Genomic DNA, 17137 nt, shown 5'->3' with positions numbered 1-17137 from the left:
ACGGTGCCAGAAGAGGAAATATTGGGCTGTGGACAGTGTGAAACATGTGTTGTTCCCAGATGAGTCCACCTTCAGGGCCTTTCCCACATCCATGAGAGTTACGGCGTGGAGAAGAACCAAAGAGGCTGTTGCGTGTCCAGAGTGAATCTCGGGGTTTGGGCTGCAGTATCACGGCATTCCCGACTGTGCTTGATGGACGCGTCACTGCCAAGGATTACTAAACCGTTCTGTATCTGAAGGGGGTGCCGTGTATCAGCATGAAAATGTGCCAATACACACAGCAAGACTGGTGACAGAGTGGTGTGATGAACATGAAAGTGAAGTTGAACGTCTCCCATGGCCTGCTGTCTCCAGATCTGAGCATGACTGAGACACTTCAGGGCGTTTTGGAGGAGCAAGTAAGAAAACTTTTTCCTCCACCAGCATCGCGTGTGGATCTGGACACTGTTCTGGAAGAGGAATGACTCAAAATCCTTTTGCCACTGTGAAGGACTTGTATCTGTCATTCCCCAGATCAGGGGATTTCAAAGTCAAAGACAGTGGGATTCAACATACAAGATGGCACCCCACTCCACCCCAACTTAATTAAACTGCATAGTATGAACAGCATTGTATGCATTATATATACATAGATTCTTAAGAAAGCTATGAAAGATATTCAGTCAGGATCAGTGAATATTTTCTTTTCTTTTGTTGTTTCATTAGCATTAACAACAGGCCGTTATGAGGCTGCTGTCTCTTTAATACCTAATGCATGGATCCAATATGATGATATTCACCCAACTGTTTTCTTTCATTTTAGACATAAGCTGACTGTGTTTACTTGATTACTCACCAAGATGGGCCTTCTGAAACATAAATGTGTGTATTTGACTGTTGCGAAGCGCAATAAGCCGTGAAAGTGAACTGAATTCGGCACTCGTGTGATTCGGATGTGTGCCACAGAAGTCACAGTTTATTGTGCTTTTCATAACTCATCATCGAGGACGTCCCGCTCTTTCTTCTCATTCATCCATGTTCCTTCACTGCTCTAACGGGTTTAATCAGTCCTGTGCTGCACGGATATATTTACATACTAAAAACTATACTAAAATACCCTCGCGCCCCACACTTTGATAACCCCAGGCCAGGACGAACTGATGCTGTGTTTGGCCCCAAAAGGCGGCCCTTAACCATTCTAATGAATTATTGTGGTCTAAAACCAGGTGTTTCAGTTTCATTGTCCAACCCCTGAGGAAAACCAACTCGCATTGCTAACATCTTAACAGAGGCACTATTCAAAAACTCTAAAAGTATAGTGATTTTGGTTACACTTTATTTTAAGGTGTCATTGTTACAGTGTAATTATATATTTAAGTACTGAGTGATATTAAGCAACTGCATGTACTTACTATAGGGTTAGGGTAGCATTAGGGTTTGGTTGAGGGTTAGTTGCATGTAATTATGCATAATTTACTGTTATTACTACGGTAAGTACATGTAACAAAGACACTGTAAAATAAAGTGTTACCGTGATTTTTTTTGCAACTGTTCATCTTAAGCGAGTACAGCGAGTGCATCTCAGGCTCACTGTAAAAACATGCCGCTACCTAAATTTTGTCATAATAACTTTATAATGTTCCTATACATACAGTTCACTGCAGTTTCCAGCTTACAGAAATGAACACTAGAGGCAGTAAAACACCAACAACTTGTATTCCTTTTCACACAAATTAAGATTTCAGGGGCAGATTATCGATTAATAATGACTTAATATCTCACGGTTCCTTGCACAATACTATGTTATGACCTCAAAGCAATACAGCACTGCAGTCCAGTAAAACACAAGACACGATCAAAGAGCTCAAAGACTTCTAGACTTGCTTCACTTGTAGACTTGTAGAAGCAGCTAAAATGGCATGGTTGCGGTTTTATCTCACGTTTGCTTTTGTTAACACTATCAGTTGGGTTTAGTGTAGGTGTACGTTTTTTTCGAGATGATAGAGCTGAGACCTCTTAGCAGCACTCACTGGACATCCGTAATAAATCATTGCCAGATTCACGTTCATCAGTTTTGGATAAAACTGAACGTGCGTTTAGAGCCACTCGTAGAGCCACTCACCTTGCCACTTGTACTGACTATTTGTAAGTAAACATACAAGAAGCAACATAAAGTAATTTTGCGGACATGTCGGCATATTCTCGTTTTTCCCACCAGGTCTGGGTTGATATGAGTCAAAAACGTTCAAACTCATCTTTGGCATTGATTTTACTGTTCTGTCTTATTTTTCTTATACAGATATGTGACCCAGGATCACGTCACCAGTCTCGAGTCGCACGGGTATATCTGTGGCAATAGCCAACAATACATTGTATGGGTCAAAATGATCGATTTTTCTTTTATGCCAAAAATCATTAGGATATTAGGTAAAGATCATGTTCCATGAAGATATTCTGTAAATTTCCTACTGTAAATATATAAAACATGTATTTCTGTGAGTGAATGCAGCACAATCCCCAACATAAATGTAGAACTTTAAAGGCGATTTTCTCAATGTTTAGATTTTTTTGCACCCTCGGATTACAGATGTTCAATAGTTGTATCTCGACCAAATATCGTCATATCCTAACAAACCATACATAAATAAAACGCTTGTTTATTCAGCTTTCAGATGATGTATAAATCCCATTTTCAAAAAATTGTCCCATGTGACTAGTTTTGTGGTCCAGGGTCACATATATTGTACAGATTGATTTTTAGAGAGCATTTACAGTACTACTTGATTCAAAACAGACAAATAGAGCATATGGCTTTGTAACAGGACCTATTCGTAGAAGGAGCCTCCTGGAGAGGGGAACACAATGGCTGTGGTGGCCAACAATGGGGTCGTGCATGTCAGCGTTACTGTTTTGGCGGTCTCCAAGCACATCGCTGTCGCTCGACTCTCTGAAACAGCTGAGGCATGTGCAGCGCTGGAAGTCTGGAGATAGCTTGCTTGTTTTCTTGTGATTACATCTGCTTGTTTTGGCACCCTCTTGAAGCGCTCCTCCCTTACACAAACGTATTGTGAAGGGGACTTTTTCAAACACAAAAAGGCAGAGGAAGGATCTATTTAGATACAGCGCTCTGTTTTCCCCATTTCAGATCCTTGGTCCTAGTCACGCAGATATTGGGCTGTTCAGAGGGACTTTTCAACACCAACACCAGCTTTTGTATTATTGAAAGGACTAAAATCATTTATATTCATAACATAGTGACAGTATATATGTATATATCACAATATCCATCCATTCTCCAAACCGCTTGTCGCTATCGGCCGGTATATGTTCATTTTTAATGTTAGCGTTAACGGCTTAACAAGAAAATTTGGCCAATATATTAAAGCCAATAAATAATGTATTATTTCCTTCAGCTGAGACACTTCAGTTGCGCACTGTTCAACATGTTTATGATTGGAATCACTTTAAAAAAGGAAAATACAGTAAAGTGCAACATGTGCAGCGCAATTCGTAAGCTACATAAAATTATAATGAGAAGATTATAATAATTGTGTGTTTGGGACATGGCTTTTATTGGTGAGACTTTTGGTTTTGTAATCAGGCTCTCAAACATTATATACAATTTGATTTAGATTTATCGGCCAATATATCAGTTATCAGCTTTCAAATATGAACAATTATCGGCTATCGTATGGGCCAAAATGTTCATATCGGTGCATAAAATATAAATAACGGCATTATAAAACAGCCAATATACACACACCTGTAGACACAGGTACGCAGAACTAAAATCCGTTTACACCCCTTAAAATAACACACATGTTGAGTTGTTTGATACATTCCACTCTGTATTTTGTTGCTTACACATCTAAATAACATAAACCAGTCCTGCTGCGGTTAAATGGTACAGCGAAGGGATAGCGAAGATTAAAAAGCATTTGGTTAACAGAAAAGACTTGTTATTTATGTTCTCTTGTACTGTATTGATCTGTCCACCTAAAACACATTTTTGGTGAAAAGGATGAGGATAAAAGAGGGAGGAGACGCTGGATGACAGGATTTTGTTTGAATAATTAATGTATGAAATTCAAATTTAATATAATGGCTCTGTGATGTTAATCTGGGTAATTTCCTTTCCTTTCTTTTTTTGGCTAGTAGAAGTTCTGAATGGCCGGTAACTTAAATTGTTGGCCGGTGAGTGAAAAAGTTAGTTTCAAACCCTGACTGTATTACAGGTAGTCCACGTATGTGAAATATGTATTCGTATTATATACTCCGCTGCGCGTCGGACGGTTCACGCCTCGCCGAAGTTCATTAATACCTGACAATGGACACCTCGAAGGGCATTAACCCGCTTATACCATGGTCACTTGCCAAATAACACATTTTTAAAACATTAGTTTATATTTTAATTAGTTTTACAATCGAAATCTAAAGTTTTTACAAACAATAACTTGGTTTCCCTGGTTACGCCTGACGGTTTATTTAGCAACCGGAGATATTTATAGTGCGCTCGATTTATAGTCCGTATAGATACTTTGACTGCCTGTTGCTCTGGTTACTCACAGCTGATGTAGCCAGCGCATTTATTTATTAATTTCGAGCGGTAAACAGTCAGTTTCACCAGAACTCCTTTACTAGGTGTCCTCTATCACTTTTTAATGGACACCCTGCAGCCAATCAGAATCGAGTATTCACCCAGACCATGGTATAAGGAGAATTAAACACAGAGAGCATCTGGTTGAGGAAAGACCATGCGGGGAAACCACATCAACAGGTATAAATGTAGCGAGTCCACCAACTGAGAAAAAAACAAAGCAAAACTGCAAAGATGAAAGGCTGACGGGGTGTTAATCGCAGGGTCACAGATTCTTCTGCATTACGTGATGGCTTCCCCAGCGGACCGGTTAAATGAGGGGAAATGAGCCTGTGGTTTCTCAGAGTTTCCGGCCAGATTTTGCTCCTCTGCCCGGGCTCGACATCCGTGCAAACATGCCCTTCTTCCCTTCAGCTTTTCACGGCTCTCCATGTGTGGGAAACGCTGGGCCCCTCGCCTCTGATACACGCCAAGGGCTGTGCGCTGGGGCTATTTTAAGAAGCTGTAAATATGGGAACTTCCTCTGTGTTAGGGTATCTCATATCTCAATGGATCGTTTTACACTATTAACAAGCTTCAAGCACAGTGAGCCGACTTACGGACTGGGACGCACCAGCTGCCCTGAATGATATTAAACTGAACTGGTTTAGTTTAGGTATGTAAGGAGGACAGCTGAAGAACAAATGCATTTTGACAAGAGTGAAGTCTAAGATATAAGAAGACGTCAACATGAAGTTAACCTCATTTACTTACATCTGTGTTCTTCAGCCTGTGTGTCCTAGTGCCGGTCAACATGACCTAATTGACAGAAACTGACTCTAGGGGTGGGAATCTTTTGGTAACTCACGATTCGATTAAAAATGAATTCGATATGTGCATAGATTTGATTGTAGTTTACTGTTTTGTGTTACTTCTCTTATTTGACTGCAGTAGACGGTTAAGAAAAAATACTTAAATGTGAACCTTGAAATTTATTTAGTTTTTCTTTCCATTTTAGTCAACCCAATATTATAAAACAAATGCGCTTTAAGCTGACTGATTATTACACACAGTCTGTAATAAAGCAAGGCAGGCAATTTTATTTTATTTTTGATATTAAAAATAGGATTAGGAACAAAGCAAATTACAAACAATAGGACAAATACAATAATATATATATATATATATATATATATATACAAAGTTTTTCTGGTACATTAGCATAGGTTTATTTAACACGTAGTAAGAAATACTACCGAAACTGAATAAAATAAAACAGTGTATAGTCTTCACTGTATGAATTAAATATAAATTGATTCATATTAAAGATAAAAAAGTGATTCAGTCAAAAGCAGTGAGTGTTTTTCCGATTAACATTAATGAAACTGAAGGCAACAGTTTATGAGACTGCTGTCCCTTTAAGAACAAATGCACGGATCTAATATACTGTTACACATCTGATTTTCTCCCATTTGTTTTCATTCGTGTAGGACATAACAGACTCTGTTTACACTGAATACTCCACATAATGTGCACTTTGACATAACCGTGTGTGTATCTGTGAAGGAGAACTGCACTGGCGATCGCATTCGAGAGGCTCATCTGTGCTCGTACTTCATCTGTGTGTCCGTCAGCGCGAGCACCGCATTCAGTCCTTGTTCACGGCTTAAGGCTGATTTATACTTCTGCGTCGGACCTACACCGCTGTAGGCTACGCGTTGGTTTTCATTATATTTCTGCATCATTGTGACGTGCAATTACACGTGCAGAGGGAGCAAGTGAAACCCGAGGGAGGGGTTCTAGCAGACCAATGATAACACTTGCGGTTCGAGTAGAATTGACGAGCGGTTGCATTTTTGGTGCACGTCAGGGTACGTTGTATGCTACACACAGCCTACGATGTAGCTACGCCGTGAGTTTGACGCAGAAGTATAAATTGGGCTTTATTGCATTTATAGTAGTATTGCAAAGTTAAAGAAGTGAAACACTTTAGAAAATAGATTTTTGACATTTGTGAATAAATGCAATTCGGTAGAAGATATAATTGCGATTCATATATGAATCGATTTTTTTCCCCGCACCCCATCATTATTATTCAGGTTTGACTCCATTCTAGTATAAAGCACCCACTTGTTTCACTCAAAATACAATCTATTCCCAAAAACAAATCTTGTTAATGTCCTGTTAAACAGAATTAAAATAAGCTGTGTACTGTGTAAAGTATGTTGACTTTAAAAAGAGTCTTGTTTAAACGCAATAATCTTCATTAAGAATAAAATATGATAGTACTTCTTGAACTGTATGAACATTAAAAAGTGTTTTCCTTTATTCTTTACTGAATAAAGAGGTCACCGAACTTGTTAACTGTTGTTTTAAATAAATAAATAGGCCTTCTGACTCTGTATGCTTATGACATATATCACAAATCCACTGTCTCACTCCCACTGGAATTGCGCATTTGCAATACGGTCTGCTTAACTTTGTTGATCATCATGCTTCAAATCAACAGCACTTCTATTCCCTTTGCCCCTGCATATCGCTGTCAGTGAGAACGTCCCCTTTCACAGGTACTTTCCTGTCTGGAACTGAAAAGAAAATTGCAGATTTTTTCTGAATGGGTGGAGTTAGATCTCTGTAAGGTCAGAAGTGCATGACATGTGCTGGTTCATCATTCGCATCGATGCTTCCATGAAGAAACTTTAAAATCCAAGGTACCGTTCAATTGCCCAAAAGATTCTTTAGTGTTTTTTTTTATTTTTATAATGTTCTTCACACAAAAAAATTTTTTTCTTTTAAGAACTGATCATTGAAAGGTTCTTTGAGGAACCAAAAATGGTTCTTCTATGGCACTTCTGTGAAAACCCCCTTTTGGTACCATTATTTTTAAGATTGTAGGGAGGCTCTTCCTTTTAGCTCTTTAATTTATATATATATATATATATATATAATATATATATATATATATATATACGAAGAGTTCAGATGCAAAAACCTCTAAGTGCCATCTGAAATCTCCTTCTAGAATGATCATTTTTATCAAGCTAGTTTATTTAAGTTCAGTAATTACTGATCTTAAATATATGAGCTTCATAAAAACTCTTCATATATATATATATATATATATATATATATATATATATATATATATATGGGCGGTTGACATGACATGGCCTTTTTTTGGTCCAGTGTGTCAAAGTTAAGTAAATTATAGAAAAATATGTCAAAAACTGTGGTGATATTGTTCAGAAAGTGCTGTTTTATATGAACATACAGAGCATTCATGGGATTAATCTTCCATTTTGTCACAATTTTCAGCCAAACCAGAATAAGCTCATACGGCGTGACTGTCCCAAGCACATTTCACAAATTTTGATTCTGAATAAAAACAAGAAAATTAATTAATTTTCTGTTTATTCAATCATATATTGACAACCCAGATGTCTACTTGTGAGTCTGCACAACTAAACTTGACTATTTTGAAGCCACCCTTAACTAAAACATTTTGTCCCAAAAATGGATATCATAAGGTGTGACGCCATATTCCTTTTTTTAAACGGGCAATTGTTTGGAGACCTTTGGGGAGTGGGGGTCCTCCTTCTTTCAGGAGGAAGAACAACACCCCAGAAGGACACTGAAAGTTACAATGTGAGTTTTCTCCCTTCATGTTTTCAAAAAAATCAAGTATATCCGGCACTCCTGCTTCAGTTCACTTTTGCGCTGTCTTTTGGTGATATATGAAATGCAACAATTATTATGCGCCGCTAATGCATTGTTTCCTCTTGTGTGCACATTTGTGCTGTCTACAACACTGCCTGTTCTTTAACACTCACTGTATGACACTCTCATGACCCCAGATGTGTTAATCCTCACTAAACTATGTGACTGTTTGCTTGGCGATCATACAATCGCTGCAACAAACCAGACCACTACAAAACAGGACCGTTAAAGGATATCTGGCCGAGGTCTCGGGTGATTTATGTTTGAAGAACTCAAATATATGTCCTCCCTTAAGGTATACAATAACTCCGTGACCCTTTTAAACAAGTTTTATTTTTCAACAATGTTTTTTGTGCATTTGGCTGGCAGGCCTATGACTCAGTGTGTGAGGGAATGCAGACAAACTAATCATCTGACTTGGAGCCAAGAGCCTTAAACAATCCATGTTCAAAGTCATTGCTCGGTTTAAAAATAAAATAAAACAGAAACGTAAGTAAAGCATGCATGTTAGAGCACTGCACCTGTGGCTGCCAAAGGGAAATGTTTCACTTTAAATGGTGTCTAGTTGGAGTTCAAGTAAACAGGATAGTATTTTATAATATGTGTAAGCCAAAGGCTACAAAAAAGCTGCATTAGTCATCAACCCTTTAAAGTGAAGCACACTAAAAAGATGTCTTAAAGAAAAGGGTTCAAAATGAACCAACAACATTAGACTAGTTTTGTTTTAAAGTCGCCCTGTGGGGAAAATCCAGCTTTTAATGTTGTTTATGTGTCTGTGTGGTGTGTTTAATATGCTTTTAGACAAACCATGTGTAAATTCATAAGTCGACAGCATTGCTGAGTATTTCCTCCTTAAAACTGCAGTGAACCAAAGACAGTCTCAAAAACACGCTTTGAAATCGCTGGTGTTTCTGACGTCACAAACTACCTTGTAACCAATCAGATCAACGTGTGATCGTCAACCAGTGGATCTCTGAGCTGAGTGAGTGAGTGGAGGCGGGGCTCATTTGCATATTCATAGAACCGTCGAGTTACATTCAAGATATTTTAAGGCATGGAGAATTTTTATTCAAGGAAAAAACATTTAAATGTCATTTTGGTGATCAAAGATGAGTTTTAAGGGATAAAATGATTGCCTACAGGGGGACTTTAATAGTTGCTAATAGCTAATGAAATACAATATTTTGTAATTATTGTTCTTATTACATCTCACAGAAATTAACAGTTTATAATTCAGTCAGTTTGAGATCCCAGCTGCCATCTGCTGGTACGATCGTGTCATTAAGTGCACACTGTCCTCTACTGTAGTTTCAGAAACATAAAGCAGGACTGCCAGACCCCCATCAAGATATGACAGCACTATCACACCCACTTCTCTGATGATCGTTCTTAATTTGTCTTGAAAGATTATCACATTTAATGCAATCTTATATAATGTTAAGTGAAAAGGATCAAATGTTTCTCAGTTGCTCATATTCTGCAATACTTGTTCCCTCCCTACTGTTCTCATCAAGGTCCTGGGAAAGCCACAACCTTGCCAACTCTGCATATCTCTGAAGCCTCTCTCATCGGGGGAGTGACCCTTCCTGCTCGAGTCTGGAAACCTCTGGAACAGTGTCCCCTCTCATGGTGTTCACATAAAATAAAATAAATACTAACCAAAACAACATTTTCTGACAATATTATAAAGGCCGCACCAGACACTTCGTCTGGTTTTGTGGGATCAGTGTGTTTCCCGAGTCGAGTCTGTTGCTGTTGGTGGGCGCATGCGTTTGTCGGGTCGAGGAATGTCTGGGAAGTGTTGCACTGTAATCTGGTGATTGTCCGTGTTGGTGCAGTGGGAATTTCCCTAAAACCGTATTCTTTAAATGAAAGAAGTTTGGTTAAAAAAAGATGTAATGTCACAGAGCAATTCTAGGGCGGGCAGAAAACAAATTCCTCTAATATTTATTTGTTTTAAGGACCATTTTGATTATGTAGATTTATAATAAAGAATTGTCATCTTATCTAAGAGTAATATTACACAAACCAAAGTGCTGTTGCTCCAATATTCAGACCAACACACAGTTGCAAGCGTGATAATGCTTTAATACAACAGTTTATAATTATAAACAAGATGTTAATACTAACATTTTAGACAAGTTACGCTGCCTTCACCAGATTCCAGAGTTTCCGAGTTGGGTGGGTCATAAACTTGAAACATAGCGATCACACTGATCGATTTCAGCTCCATCCCCGTCTTGTCTTTAAAGTAGCGCATATTTACATATATAAATAATCATTTGAAGCCTGTACTTGATCGTCTGCAAGCTGCATATCTAGATAGCGTGGTGATGGTGAATGTTTATATGGTTGTCAACGAATGGGACTCTACATTTTATTCAAAATAAAATTTCTTCAATATATTTAGGTTTCAATAAGATTTGACCAAGAAATGGGGAAAGAATAAACCAGGTGTCCTCCATGATTCCTATCGTTTCAGACAACAATGCACTTGAACACGACGAACCCGACTTAAGCAGCGGGAAAGTAGGAAATGTACGATAGCACATGACGACAGCATTACTATTTACCTCTAAATTGGGTCCAACAACAAAAAGAAAATCAACCACTGTTTTTGAGCGATTCATTCCTAATTGATTCAGTCAACGAATTGTTTGAGTGAATAATTCAATACTTGCTTATTACATACTTATTAATTACTTTACTAATTAAGTAATTACTTAACATACTACTTAATTACTACTACTGGCATAACGATGTGCCATGTCTGGAACCCTGCTGAAATGCTGTATTAACCAATCAGCAGCCATGACAGGAACTATGTTTTTGTTGTTGTTGTTGTTGTTTTCTTGGGTTTGAAATGATAAACCAATTTCCATCTTATTTTGCAATGCAGATTTTCTTTGAATGTGTGAGACTTCAGATTCATTAGCAGCTACAGTTAGAATAAGTTACTAGAAAGAAAAAAAGTGCAGTAAACTGTAAAACTATTACTGTTTAAATTAATTTGCTACACTTTGTGGTTGTACACCATTAGTGGAACATGTTCATTGGTTGGTTGTGTGATGAAATGACACCTGTGTATTGTGGGGAAGTGACGTCATACATCCAAACTCACCTTGGTCGTTGCAAAAACGGCTCAGAAAAGTGTATTTCTGAGGAGAGCTATAGAAACATTTGTTTCAGATAAGATGGCACTTTGCTGTGATATTAATCTAATGGCATTGGAACTGTTCAAATACTTCATAATCACTAATATATAGTGAAGAATAAGCGAAACTCACCTTGTGTCCTGCTGCTTTTCCACTCAGCTCTTGCCTCGACTGTCCCTTGTAATGTAAACACGGCGGAAGATCCGTTATTCCCCATCGAAACAACAGTTTGTGAATCTAATACAACTAACTCGGTCCGAAAAGTCTCCACTGTATTCTGTCTCACTGCGGGTTGCGGTGGAGTCTGATGCTGTTACTGTGAGGGAAAGCTGAAAACCCCGCCTAAACTCAGTTTGAAATCTAAAAACACCTTACACGTGCTTGTGTGTATCTCTCGCGCGGCGCGCTGTCCAATCGCTGTGCTCGTGAACGCCCCAACGGTCCTGGCTGCCGGCGCGCGCCCGCGACATCGCTTCAGTATCTATGTTCAGTATCAGGATGGGAATGTGCTGTAGATTCCGTATGTCAGGTCATTTCTATCCCAAAACAATACTAATTTTGATTAAACCGGACCTAAAGAGGGTTTAAATCTGATAGACATGAATGTATTTATGAGTCGCTTGTTGTTCTCCTCCAGTAAGTTTAGGTATTAAATGTAGGCTATTTTAAATGCAGTGATTCATGGTTAAGTTTGTATCTCGATTTTTAATCAAATTATATAAGTTGACCTTATTTAAGAAATAAAAATTATAGAGCAATTTATTGACACTCACAGAGACAAATTTCAGGGTTGCCAGGTCTGCCTTACAAATCTAGCCCAGTGGCTAATCTAAAATAGTCCGATATTAGCCTATTATGACCACATCCCAAATACCAAAAATCAAAATATGCCATTCCCATACCTTAAGTGCACATTTTACGTTCAATATATCAAATGAAAACCGTAGTGATCATAAACACAGCTCAAGGCTCTCTACCAGTGGCCCTACTTAACATAGGCTACCACAGTTTTGTCATTTGTGGAATGTAAAATATTTCAATACAAGTATTTCAGTCAAATATAATTTATGCTATGCCAAACCTTTAACCCGCGGAGGGGAAATATCAACCCGCGGAAACAGTTGAGAAGTGTCCGAGTTCCGCGGGAAGGCAGAGGACTTGGCAACCCTGGACACAGTTCCTCAGATGCTATCGAGGGGTTTCGAGGGAACTTCTGCATCATTGTTCAGTCTCCTGAATGACCTGGCCTGCCATGAAATAACGGGCTTGACATTTTCTTCTTTTGTTGATGCTCCTCTGATCATGGAGAGATCGACCTCAAATGTCTCTGAAATGGAAATAAGGCCTTTTCATTCATCAACATCTCTCCTCTGAGAGCTCGTTTGATCAGATTGCACCTTGATTTGCTGTTGTTTGTTTAAGTCAATGCCCTCTGAATACAAATGATCTTCCAGAACTTTATTTTGAACTTTTAGAAATGTATTGCATTAGGCTATTAAAGGTAGAATTCCCCACTGTGTTGATTTCTGTTGAGTGTAGGCTAATTAATATAATTTATATAATTTTACCATTAGATTTCCATATCCAAGCATTGATGAAATAAATTATTGTGATCGGTATGTATAGCATTTGAATAAAATCAAGCATATATGTAGGCTGTGAAGTAGTTTATTGTGAAGCAGTGCTACTCTTTTCACTTTGGTAAAAATCCATGTTTCACGTAGGCTAGCTGACATCTGCAAAATCACAGATTAAATATTAACTTCTGTTTGAAAACTTTGTCCACTTGTTGTCATTAAATCATACTGTGTTATTTAAGGACAAGCTGTATGGAGGTCTAAACTAATTTATGTGACATTAAAATAAAAAAAAAGCTCAATTTAGTCGACCATTTAAAAAAAAAGTGTCTCCTTTAATTAACTGTGGTGTAGCAACAACATTTGATGTCTAATAAAGGAAACGTGAGAAAAACAGATTATTTGTTATATGTTATACAAATACGTGTTAATTTATAGTTTATGTAATAATATATGGGGATCAGAAAAGCAGGATAAGTAGTGTATCCTGTAGTAGTGTATTAGCCTAGTGTATCGCCAGAGGGCGCTCTCTAATAGCTTTTCAACATCTTTGGTTTCCTATACCTTTATAAAAGTGTACGTTTGTTTTATTTAATGTACCAGCATTAACAAGCATGCCCTGATAATAAAGATTATTGTTATTTTTTATATTTAACAGCATGTTTCTGAATATTGAAAGCAATAAAACTTACATACACAAATGCCAGAATATTTCATTTCAAGCCCTGGACTGTGTTAATGGCTCGTGTGTGTCTTACAAACAGAAGATATTTAATCTAACAAGCCGTTTCAAAGGCCTACATCTTGACCTTTTGTTGAGCTATAAACCTTATTTTTATTATGTATATGTATATGTTTTCAAATGTCCATGTTTTCAAGCTTTTAAAGTCTTTAAGATCTTGCTCTGCAAGTATTAGAGTCTGATTGTAATGATATGAAAATTAATTCTCTGTGACGTCAGAGCAGCGGCTCAAGCTCTTTATTATGACACACACACACACACACAGACAGATTAACAGCAGAGCTGGATAAAGATCTCAATGAAAACAACACGTCTGGCATTTTCTCATCCTAAGTTCAAGGAACAGGCGCAAAACATTGTGCGTTAGGTGACCACACATTTAGCGATTTACAGTCATGTTTAAGGAATATACATCAATGCAAAGAGATGAATAGTGACTATTTTATCATTTAACTACTCACTTAATAATGTTGGGTTAAAAATAACCCAACGAGTAACCCAACTATGGGGTGTTGCAGCACCTTCCCAACTGTGGGGTATTTTAACCCAATGCATTGGGTTAAAAACCAGTTGGGTTAAAAGTAAAAAGGTTATTTATTTTTATTTATGATATTATGACATTTATGACATTATTTTAATAAATAAAATACACTTCGTTTTCAAATATTGTTTATTTGTTGGCTATAAAACAATAAATATGTCTCAACAAATATATTTTTAAATTACAAACTAAATTTTGTGGAGTCTAGAATATAATGTAAAATACATATGTGTAGGCCTACATAAATTAAATATACACAAGTGAACATACAACATACGTATTTAACCCAACAGCCGGGATATTAGAAATTACCCAACGATTTTAAAAATGACCCAACATTTTTGGAAAATAACCCAACATAGCAATATGTGTAACCTAGTTAAGACAAAATAACCTAACGTTTTTTACTGTGTATGTGTCTTTCATTTCAGCTCTTTAAAGCAGGATGGATTCTGATTGGCTGTCAGTGTTTTCAGCCTTCAGGAAGAAATCTTTATGAAAGTGATTCCAGCGATATCGCTTCACTGTGTTGTTATCGTGATAGTTATGGACTCTGGAATTCTTTTATATGATTTTGTAGAACTATATCTTTATAGTTATTGCTGGTGTGAATGGGCCTTAAGGGTTAGAGGGTTGTTCCTATCACTAAACATATGAGCTACAGTAATTATCAAACAGTGTGTGTGTGTGTGTGTGTGTGTGTGTGTGTGTGTGTGTGTCCTGATGCTTTCTTCAGAGGTGGGAGGTTCGAGGAGGGCTTCTCTACCCCTTCCCCCAAACTCTGATGGATGACACGCAGGCCTTCCTTTCTTCACAGTCACAAAAGCTCAGTCTGGCCGTGAGGAGAACATATGCCACTGAAGTCAGCAGGATCTCTGTAAACAACATCTCACAGCACTCCCTGTATATGACCATATCATAATCACTCCAGCTCATCACCTTATACATGCTGCACGTGCTCTTATCACAACATTTTGATCTCCTGAAAGATAAATGTGTTATGTTTTGTTCAGTATTCAGGTCTGAACACCTCTGATGTTTTTGTGGGGAAATTATAGTTTGTTTTGTTGTTTTTTAAAAAGGCTGTTTACAAGTCAAATAAACAGCCTTAGTTTTTTTTAGTTTAGTTTCAGTGCAGGGTCGTTAACTAAAACTAAAACCATAACAAAAACATTTTCATTGCTTGAAACAATAAACATATAGATAGATAGATAGATAGACAGACAGACAGACAGACAGATAGATAGATAGATAGATAGATAGACAGACAGACAGGTAGATAGAAAGATAGATAGATAGATAGACAGACAGACAGGTAGATAGATAGATAGATAGATAGATAGATAGATAGATAGATAGATAGATAGATAGATAGATAGATAGATAGATAGATAGATAGATAGATAGATAGACAGACAGACAGACAGACAGGTAGATAGATAGATAGATAGATAGATAGATAGATAGATAGATAGATAGATAGATAGATAGATAGATAGATAGATAGATAGATAGACAGACAGACAGGTAGATAGATAGATAGATAGATAGATAGATAGATAGATAGATAGACAGACAGACAGGTAGATAGATAGATAGATAGATAGATAGATAGATAGATAGATAGATAGATAGATAGATAGATAGATAGATAGACAGACAGACAGACAGGTAGACAGGTAGATAGATAGATAGATAGATAGATAGATAGATAGATAGATAGATAGATAGATAGATAGATAGACAGACAGACAGACAGGTAGATAGATAGATAGATAGACAGACAGACAGACAGACAGACAGACAGACAGACAGATAGATAGATAGATAGATAGATAGATAGATAGATAGATAGATAGATAGATAGACAGACAGACAGGTAGATAGATAGATAGATAGATAGATAGATAGATAGATAGATAGATAGATAGATAGACAGACAGAGAGACAGACAGACAGGTAGATAGATAGATAGACAGACAGACAGACAGACAGACAGACAGATAGATAGATAGATAGATAGACAGACAGACAGACAGACTGATAGATAGATAGATAGATAGATAGATAGATAGATAGATAGATAGATAGATAGATAGATAGATAGATAGATAGATAGATAGATAGATAGACAGACAGGTAGATAGATAGATAGATAGATAGATAGATAGATAGATAGATAGATAGATAGATAGATAGATAGATAGATAGATAGATAGATAGATAGATAGATAGATAGATAGATAGATAGATAGACAGACAGACAGACAGACAGGTAGATAGATAGATAGATAGATAGATAGATAGATAGATAGATAGATAGATAGATAGACAGACAGACAGACAGACAGACAGACAGACAGACAGACAGACAGACAGATAGATAGATAGATAGATAGATAGATAGATAGATAGATAGATAGATAGATAGATAGATAGATAGATAGACAGACAGACAGGTAGATAGATAGATAGATAGATAGATAGACAGACAGATAGATAGATAGATAGATAGATAGATAGATAGATAGATAGATAGATAGATAGATAGATAGATAGATAGATAGATAGATAGATAGATTGGTGCAGTGTAATCTAGTATTCCAGGCTCGTCTCGTCTCTCTGCCAGTGTTGTGCTAATGAAAGCCACTGACCGGCTTGTGAAACACAGCGCGCGGGACACAAAGGCTGAGACTCAGAGCACCGTGAGCTCGCCCGTCGCCGCAGTCCAACACGCTTCCCGCCTCGCAGCTGCTGCTATTGTGGAGTGTGAAGGGCTTTTCTGAGTCTCACACCCCTCCTGCTGTCCGACGGCCCTTCAGCGAGTCCTGCGCCGGGACAATCACACAC

At 37.5% G+C, this 17137-nt stretch overlaps 1 protein-coding gene across 1 annotated transcript in view; it reads right to left on the bottom strand.

The window, feature by feature from the left end:
- The window catches only part of neurl1b (neuralized E3 ubiquitin protein ligase 1B), a 53959-nt gene extending 42107 nt beyond the window's left edge, over window positions 1–11852 (bottom strand). Inside the window, exon 1 of the mRNA XM_079892678.1 lies at window positions 11560–11852. Within this exon, the coding sequence (XP_079748804.1) occupies window positions 11560–11644 (85 nt within the window). The 5' untranslated portion in view covers window positions 11645–11852. The remainder of the gene's footprint in view (window positions 1–11559) is intronic.
- Window positions 11853–17137: the final 5285 nt, after the last annotated feature.

This window comes from Squalius cephalus, assembly GCF_949319135.1.
Source record: "Squalius cephalus genome assembly, chromosome: 14".
NCBI classification, from domain to species: Eukaryota; Metazoa; Chordata; class Actinopteri; order Cypriniformes; family Leuciscidae; genus Squalius; species Squalius cephalus.
This window is presented reverse-complemented; position numbering and strand designations above follow the sequence as displayed.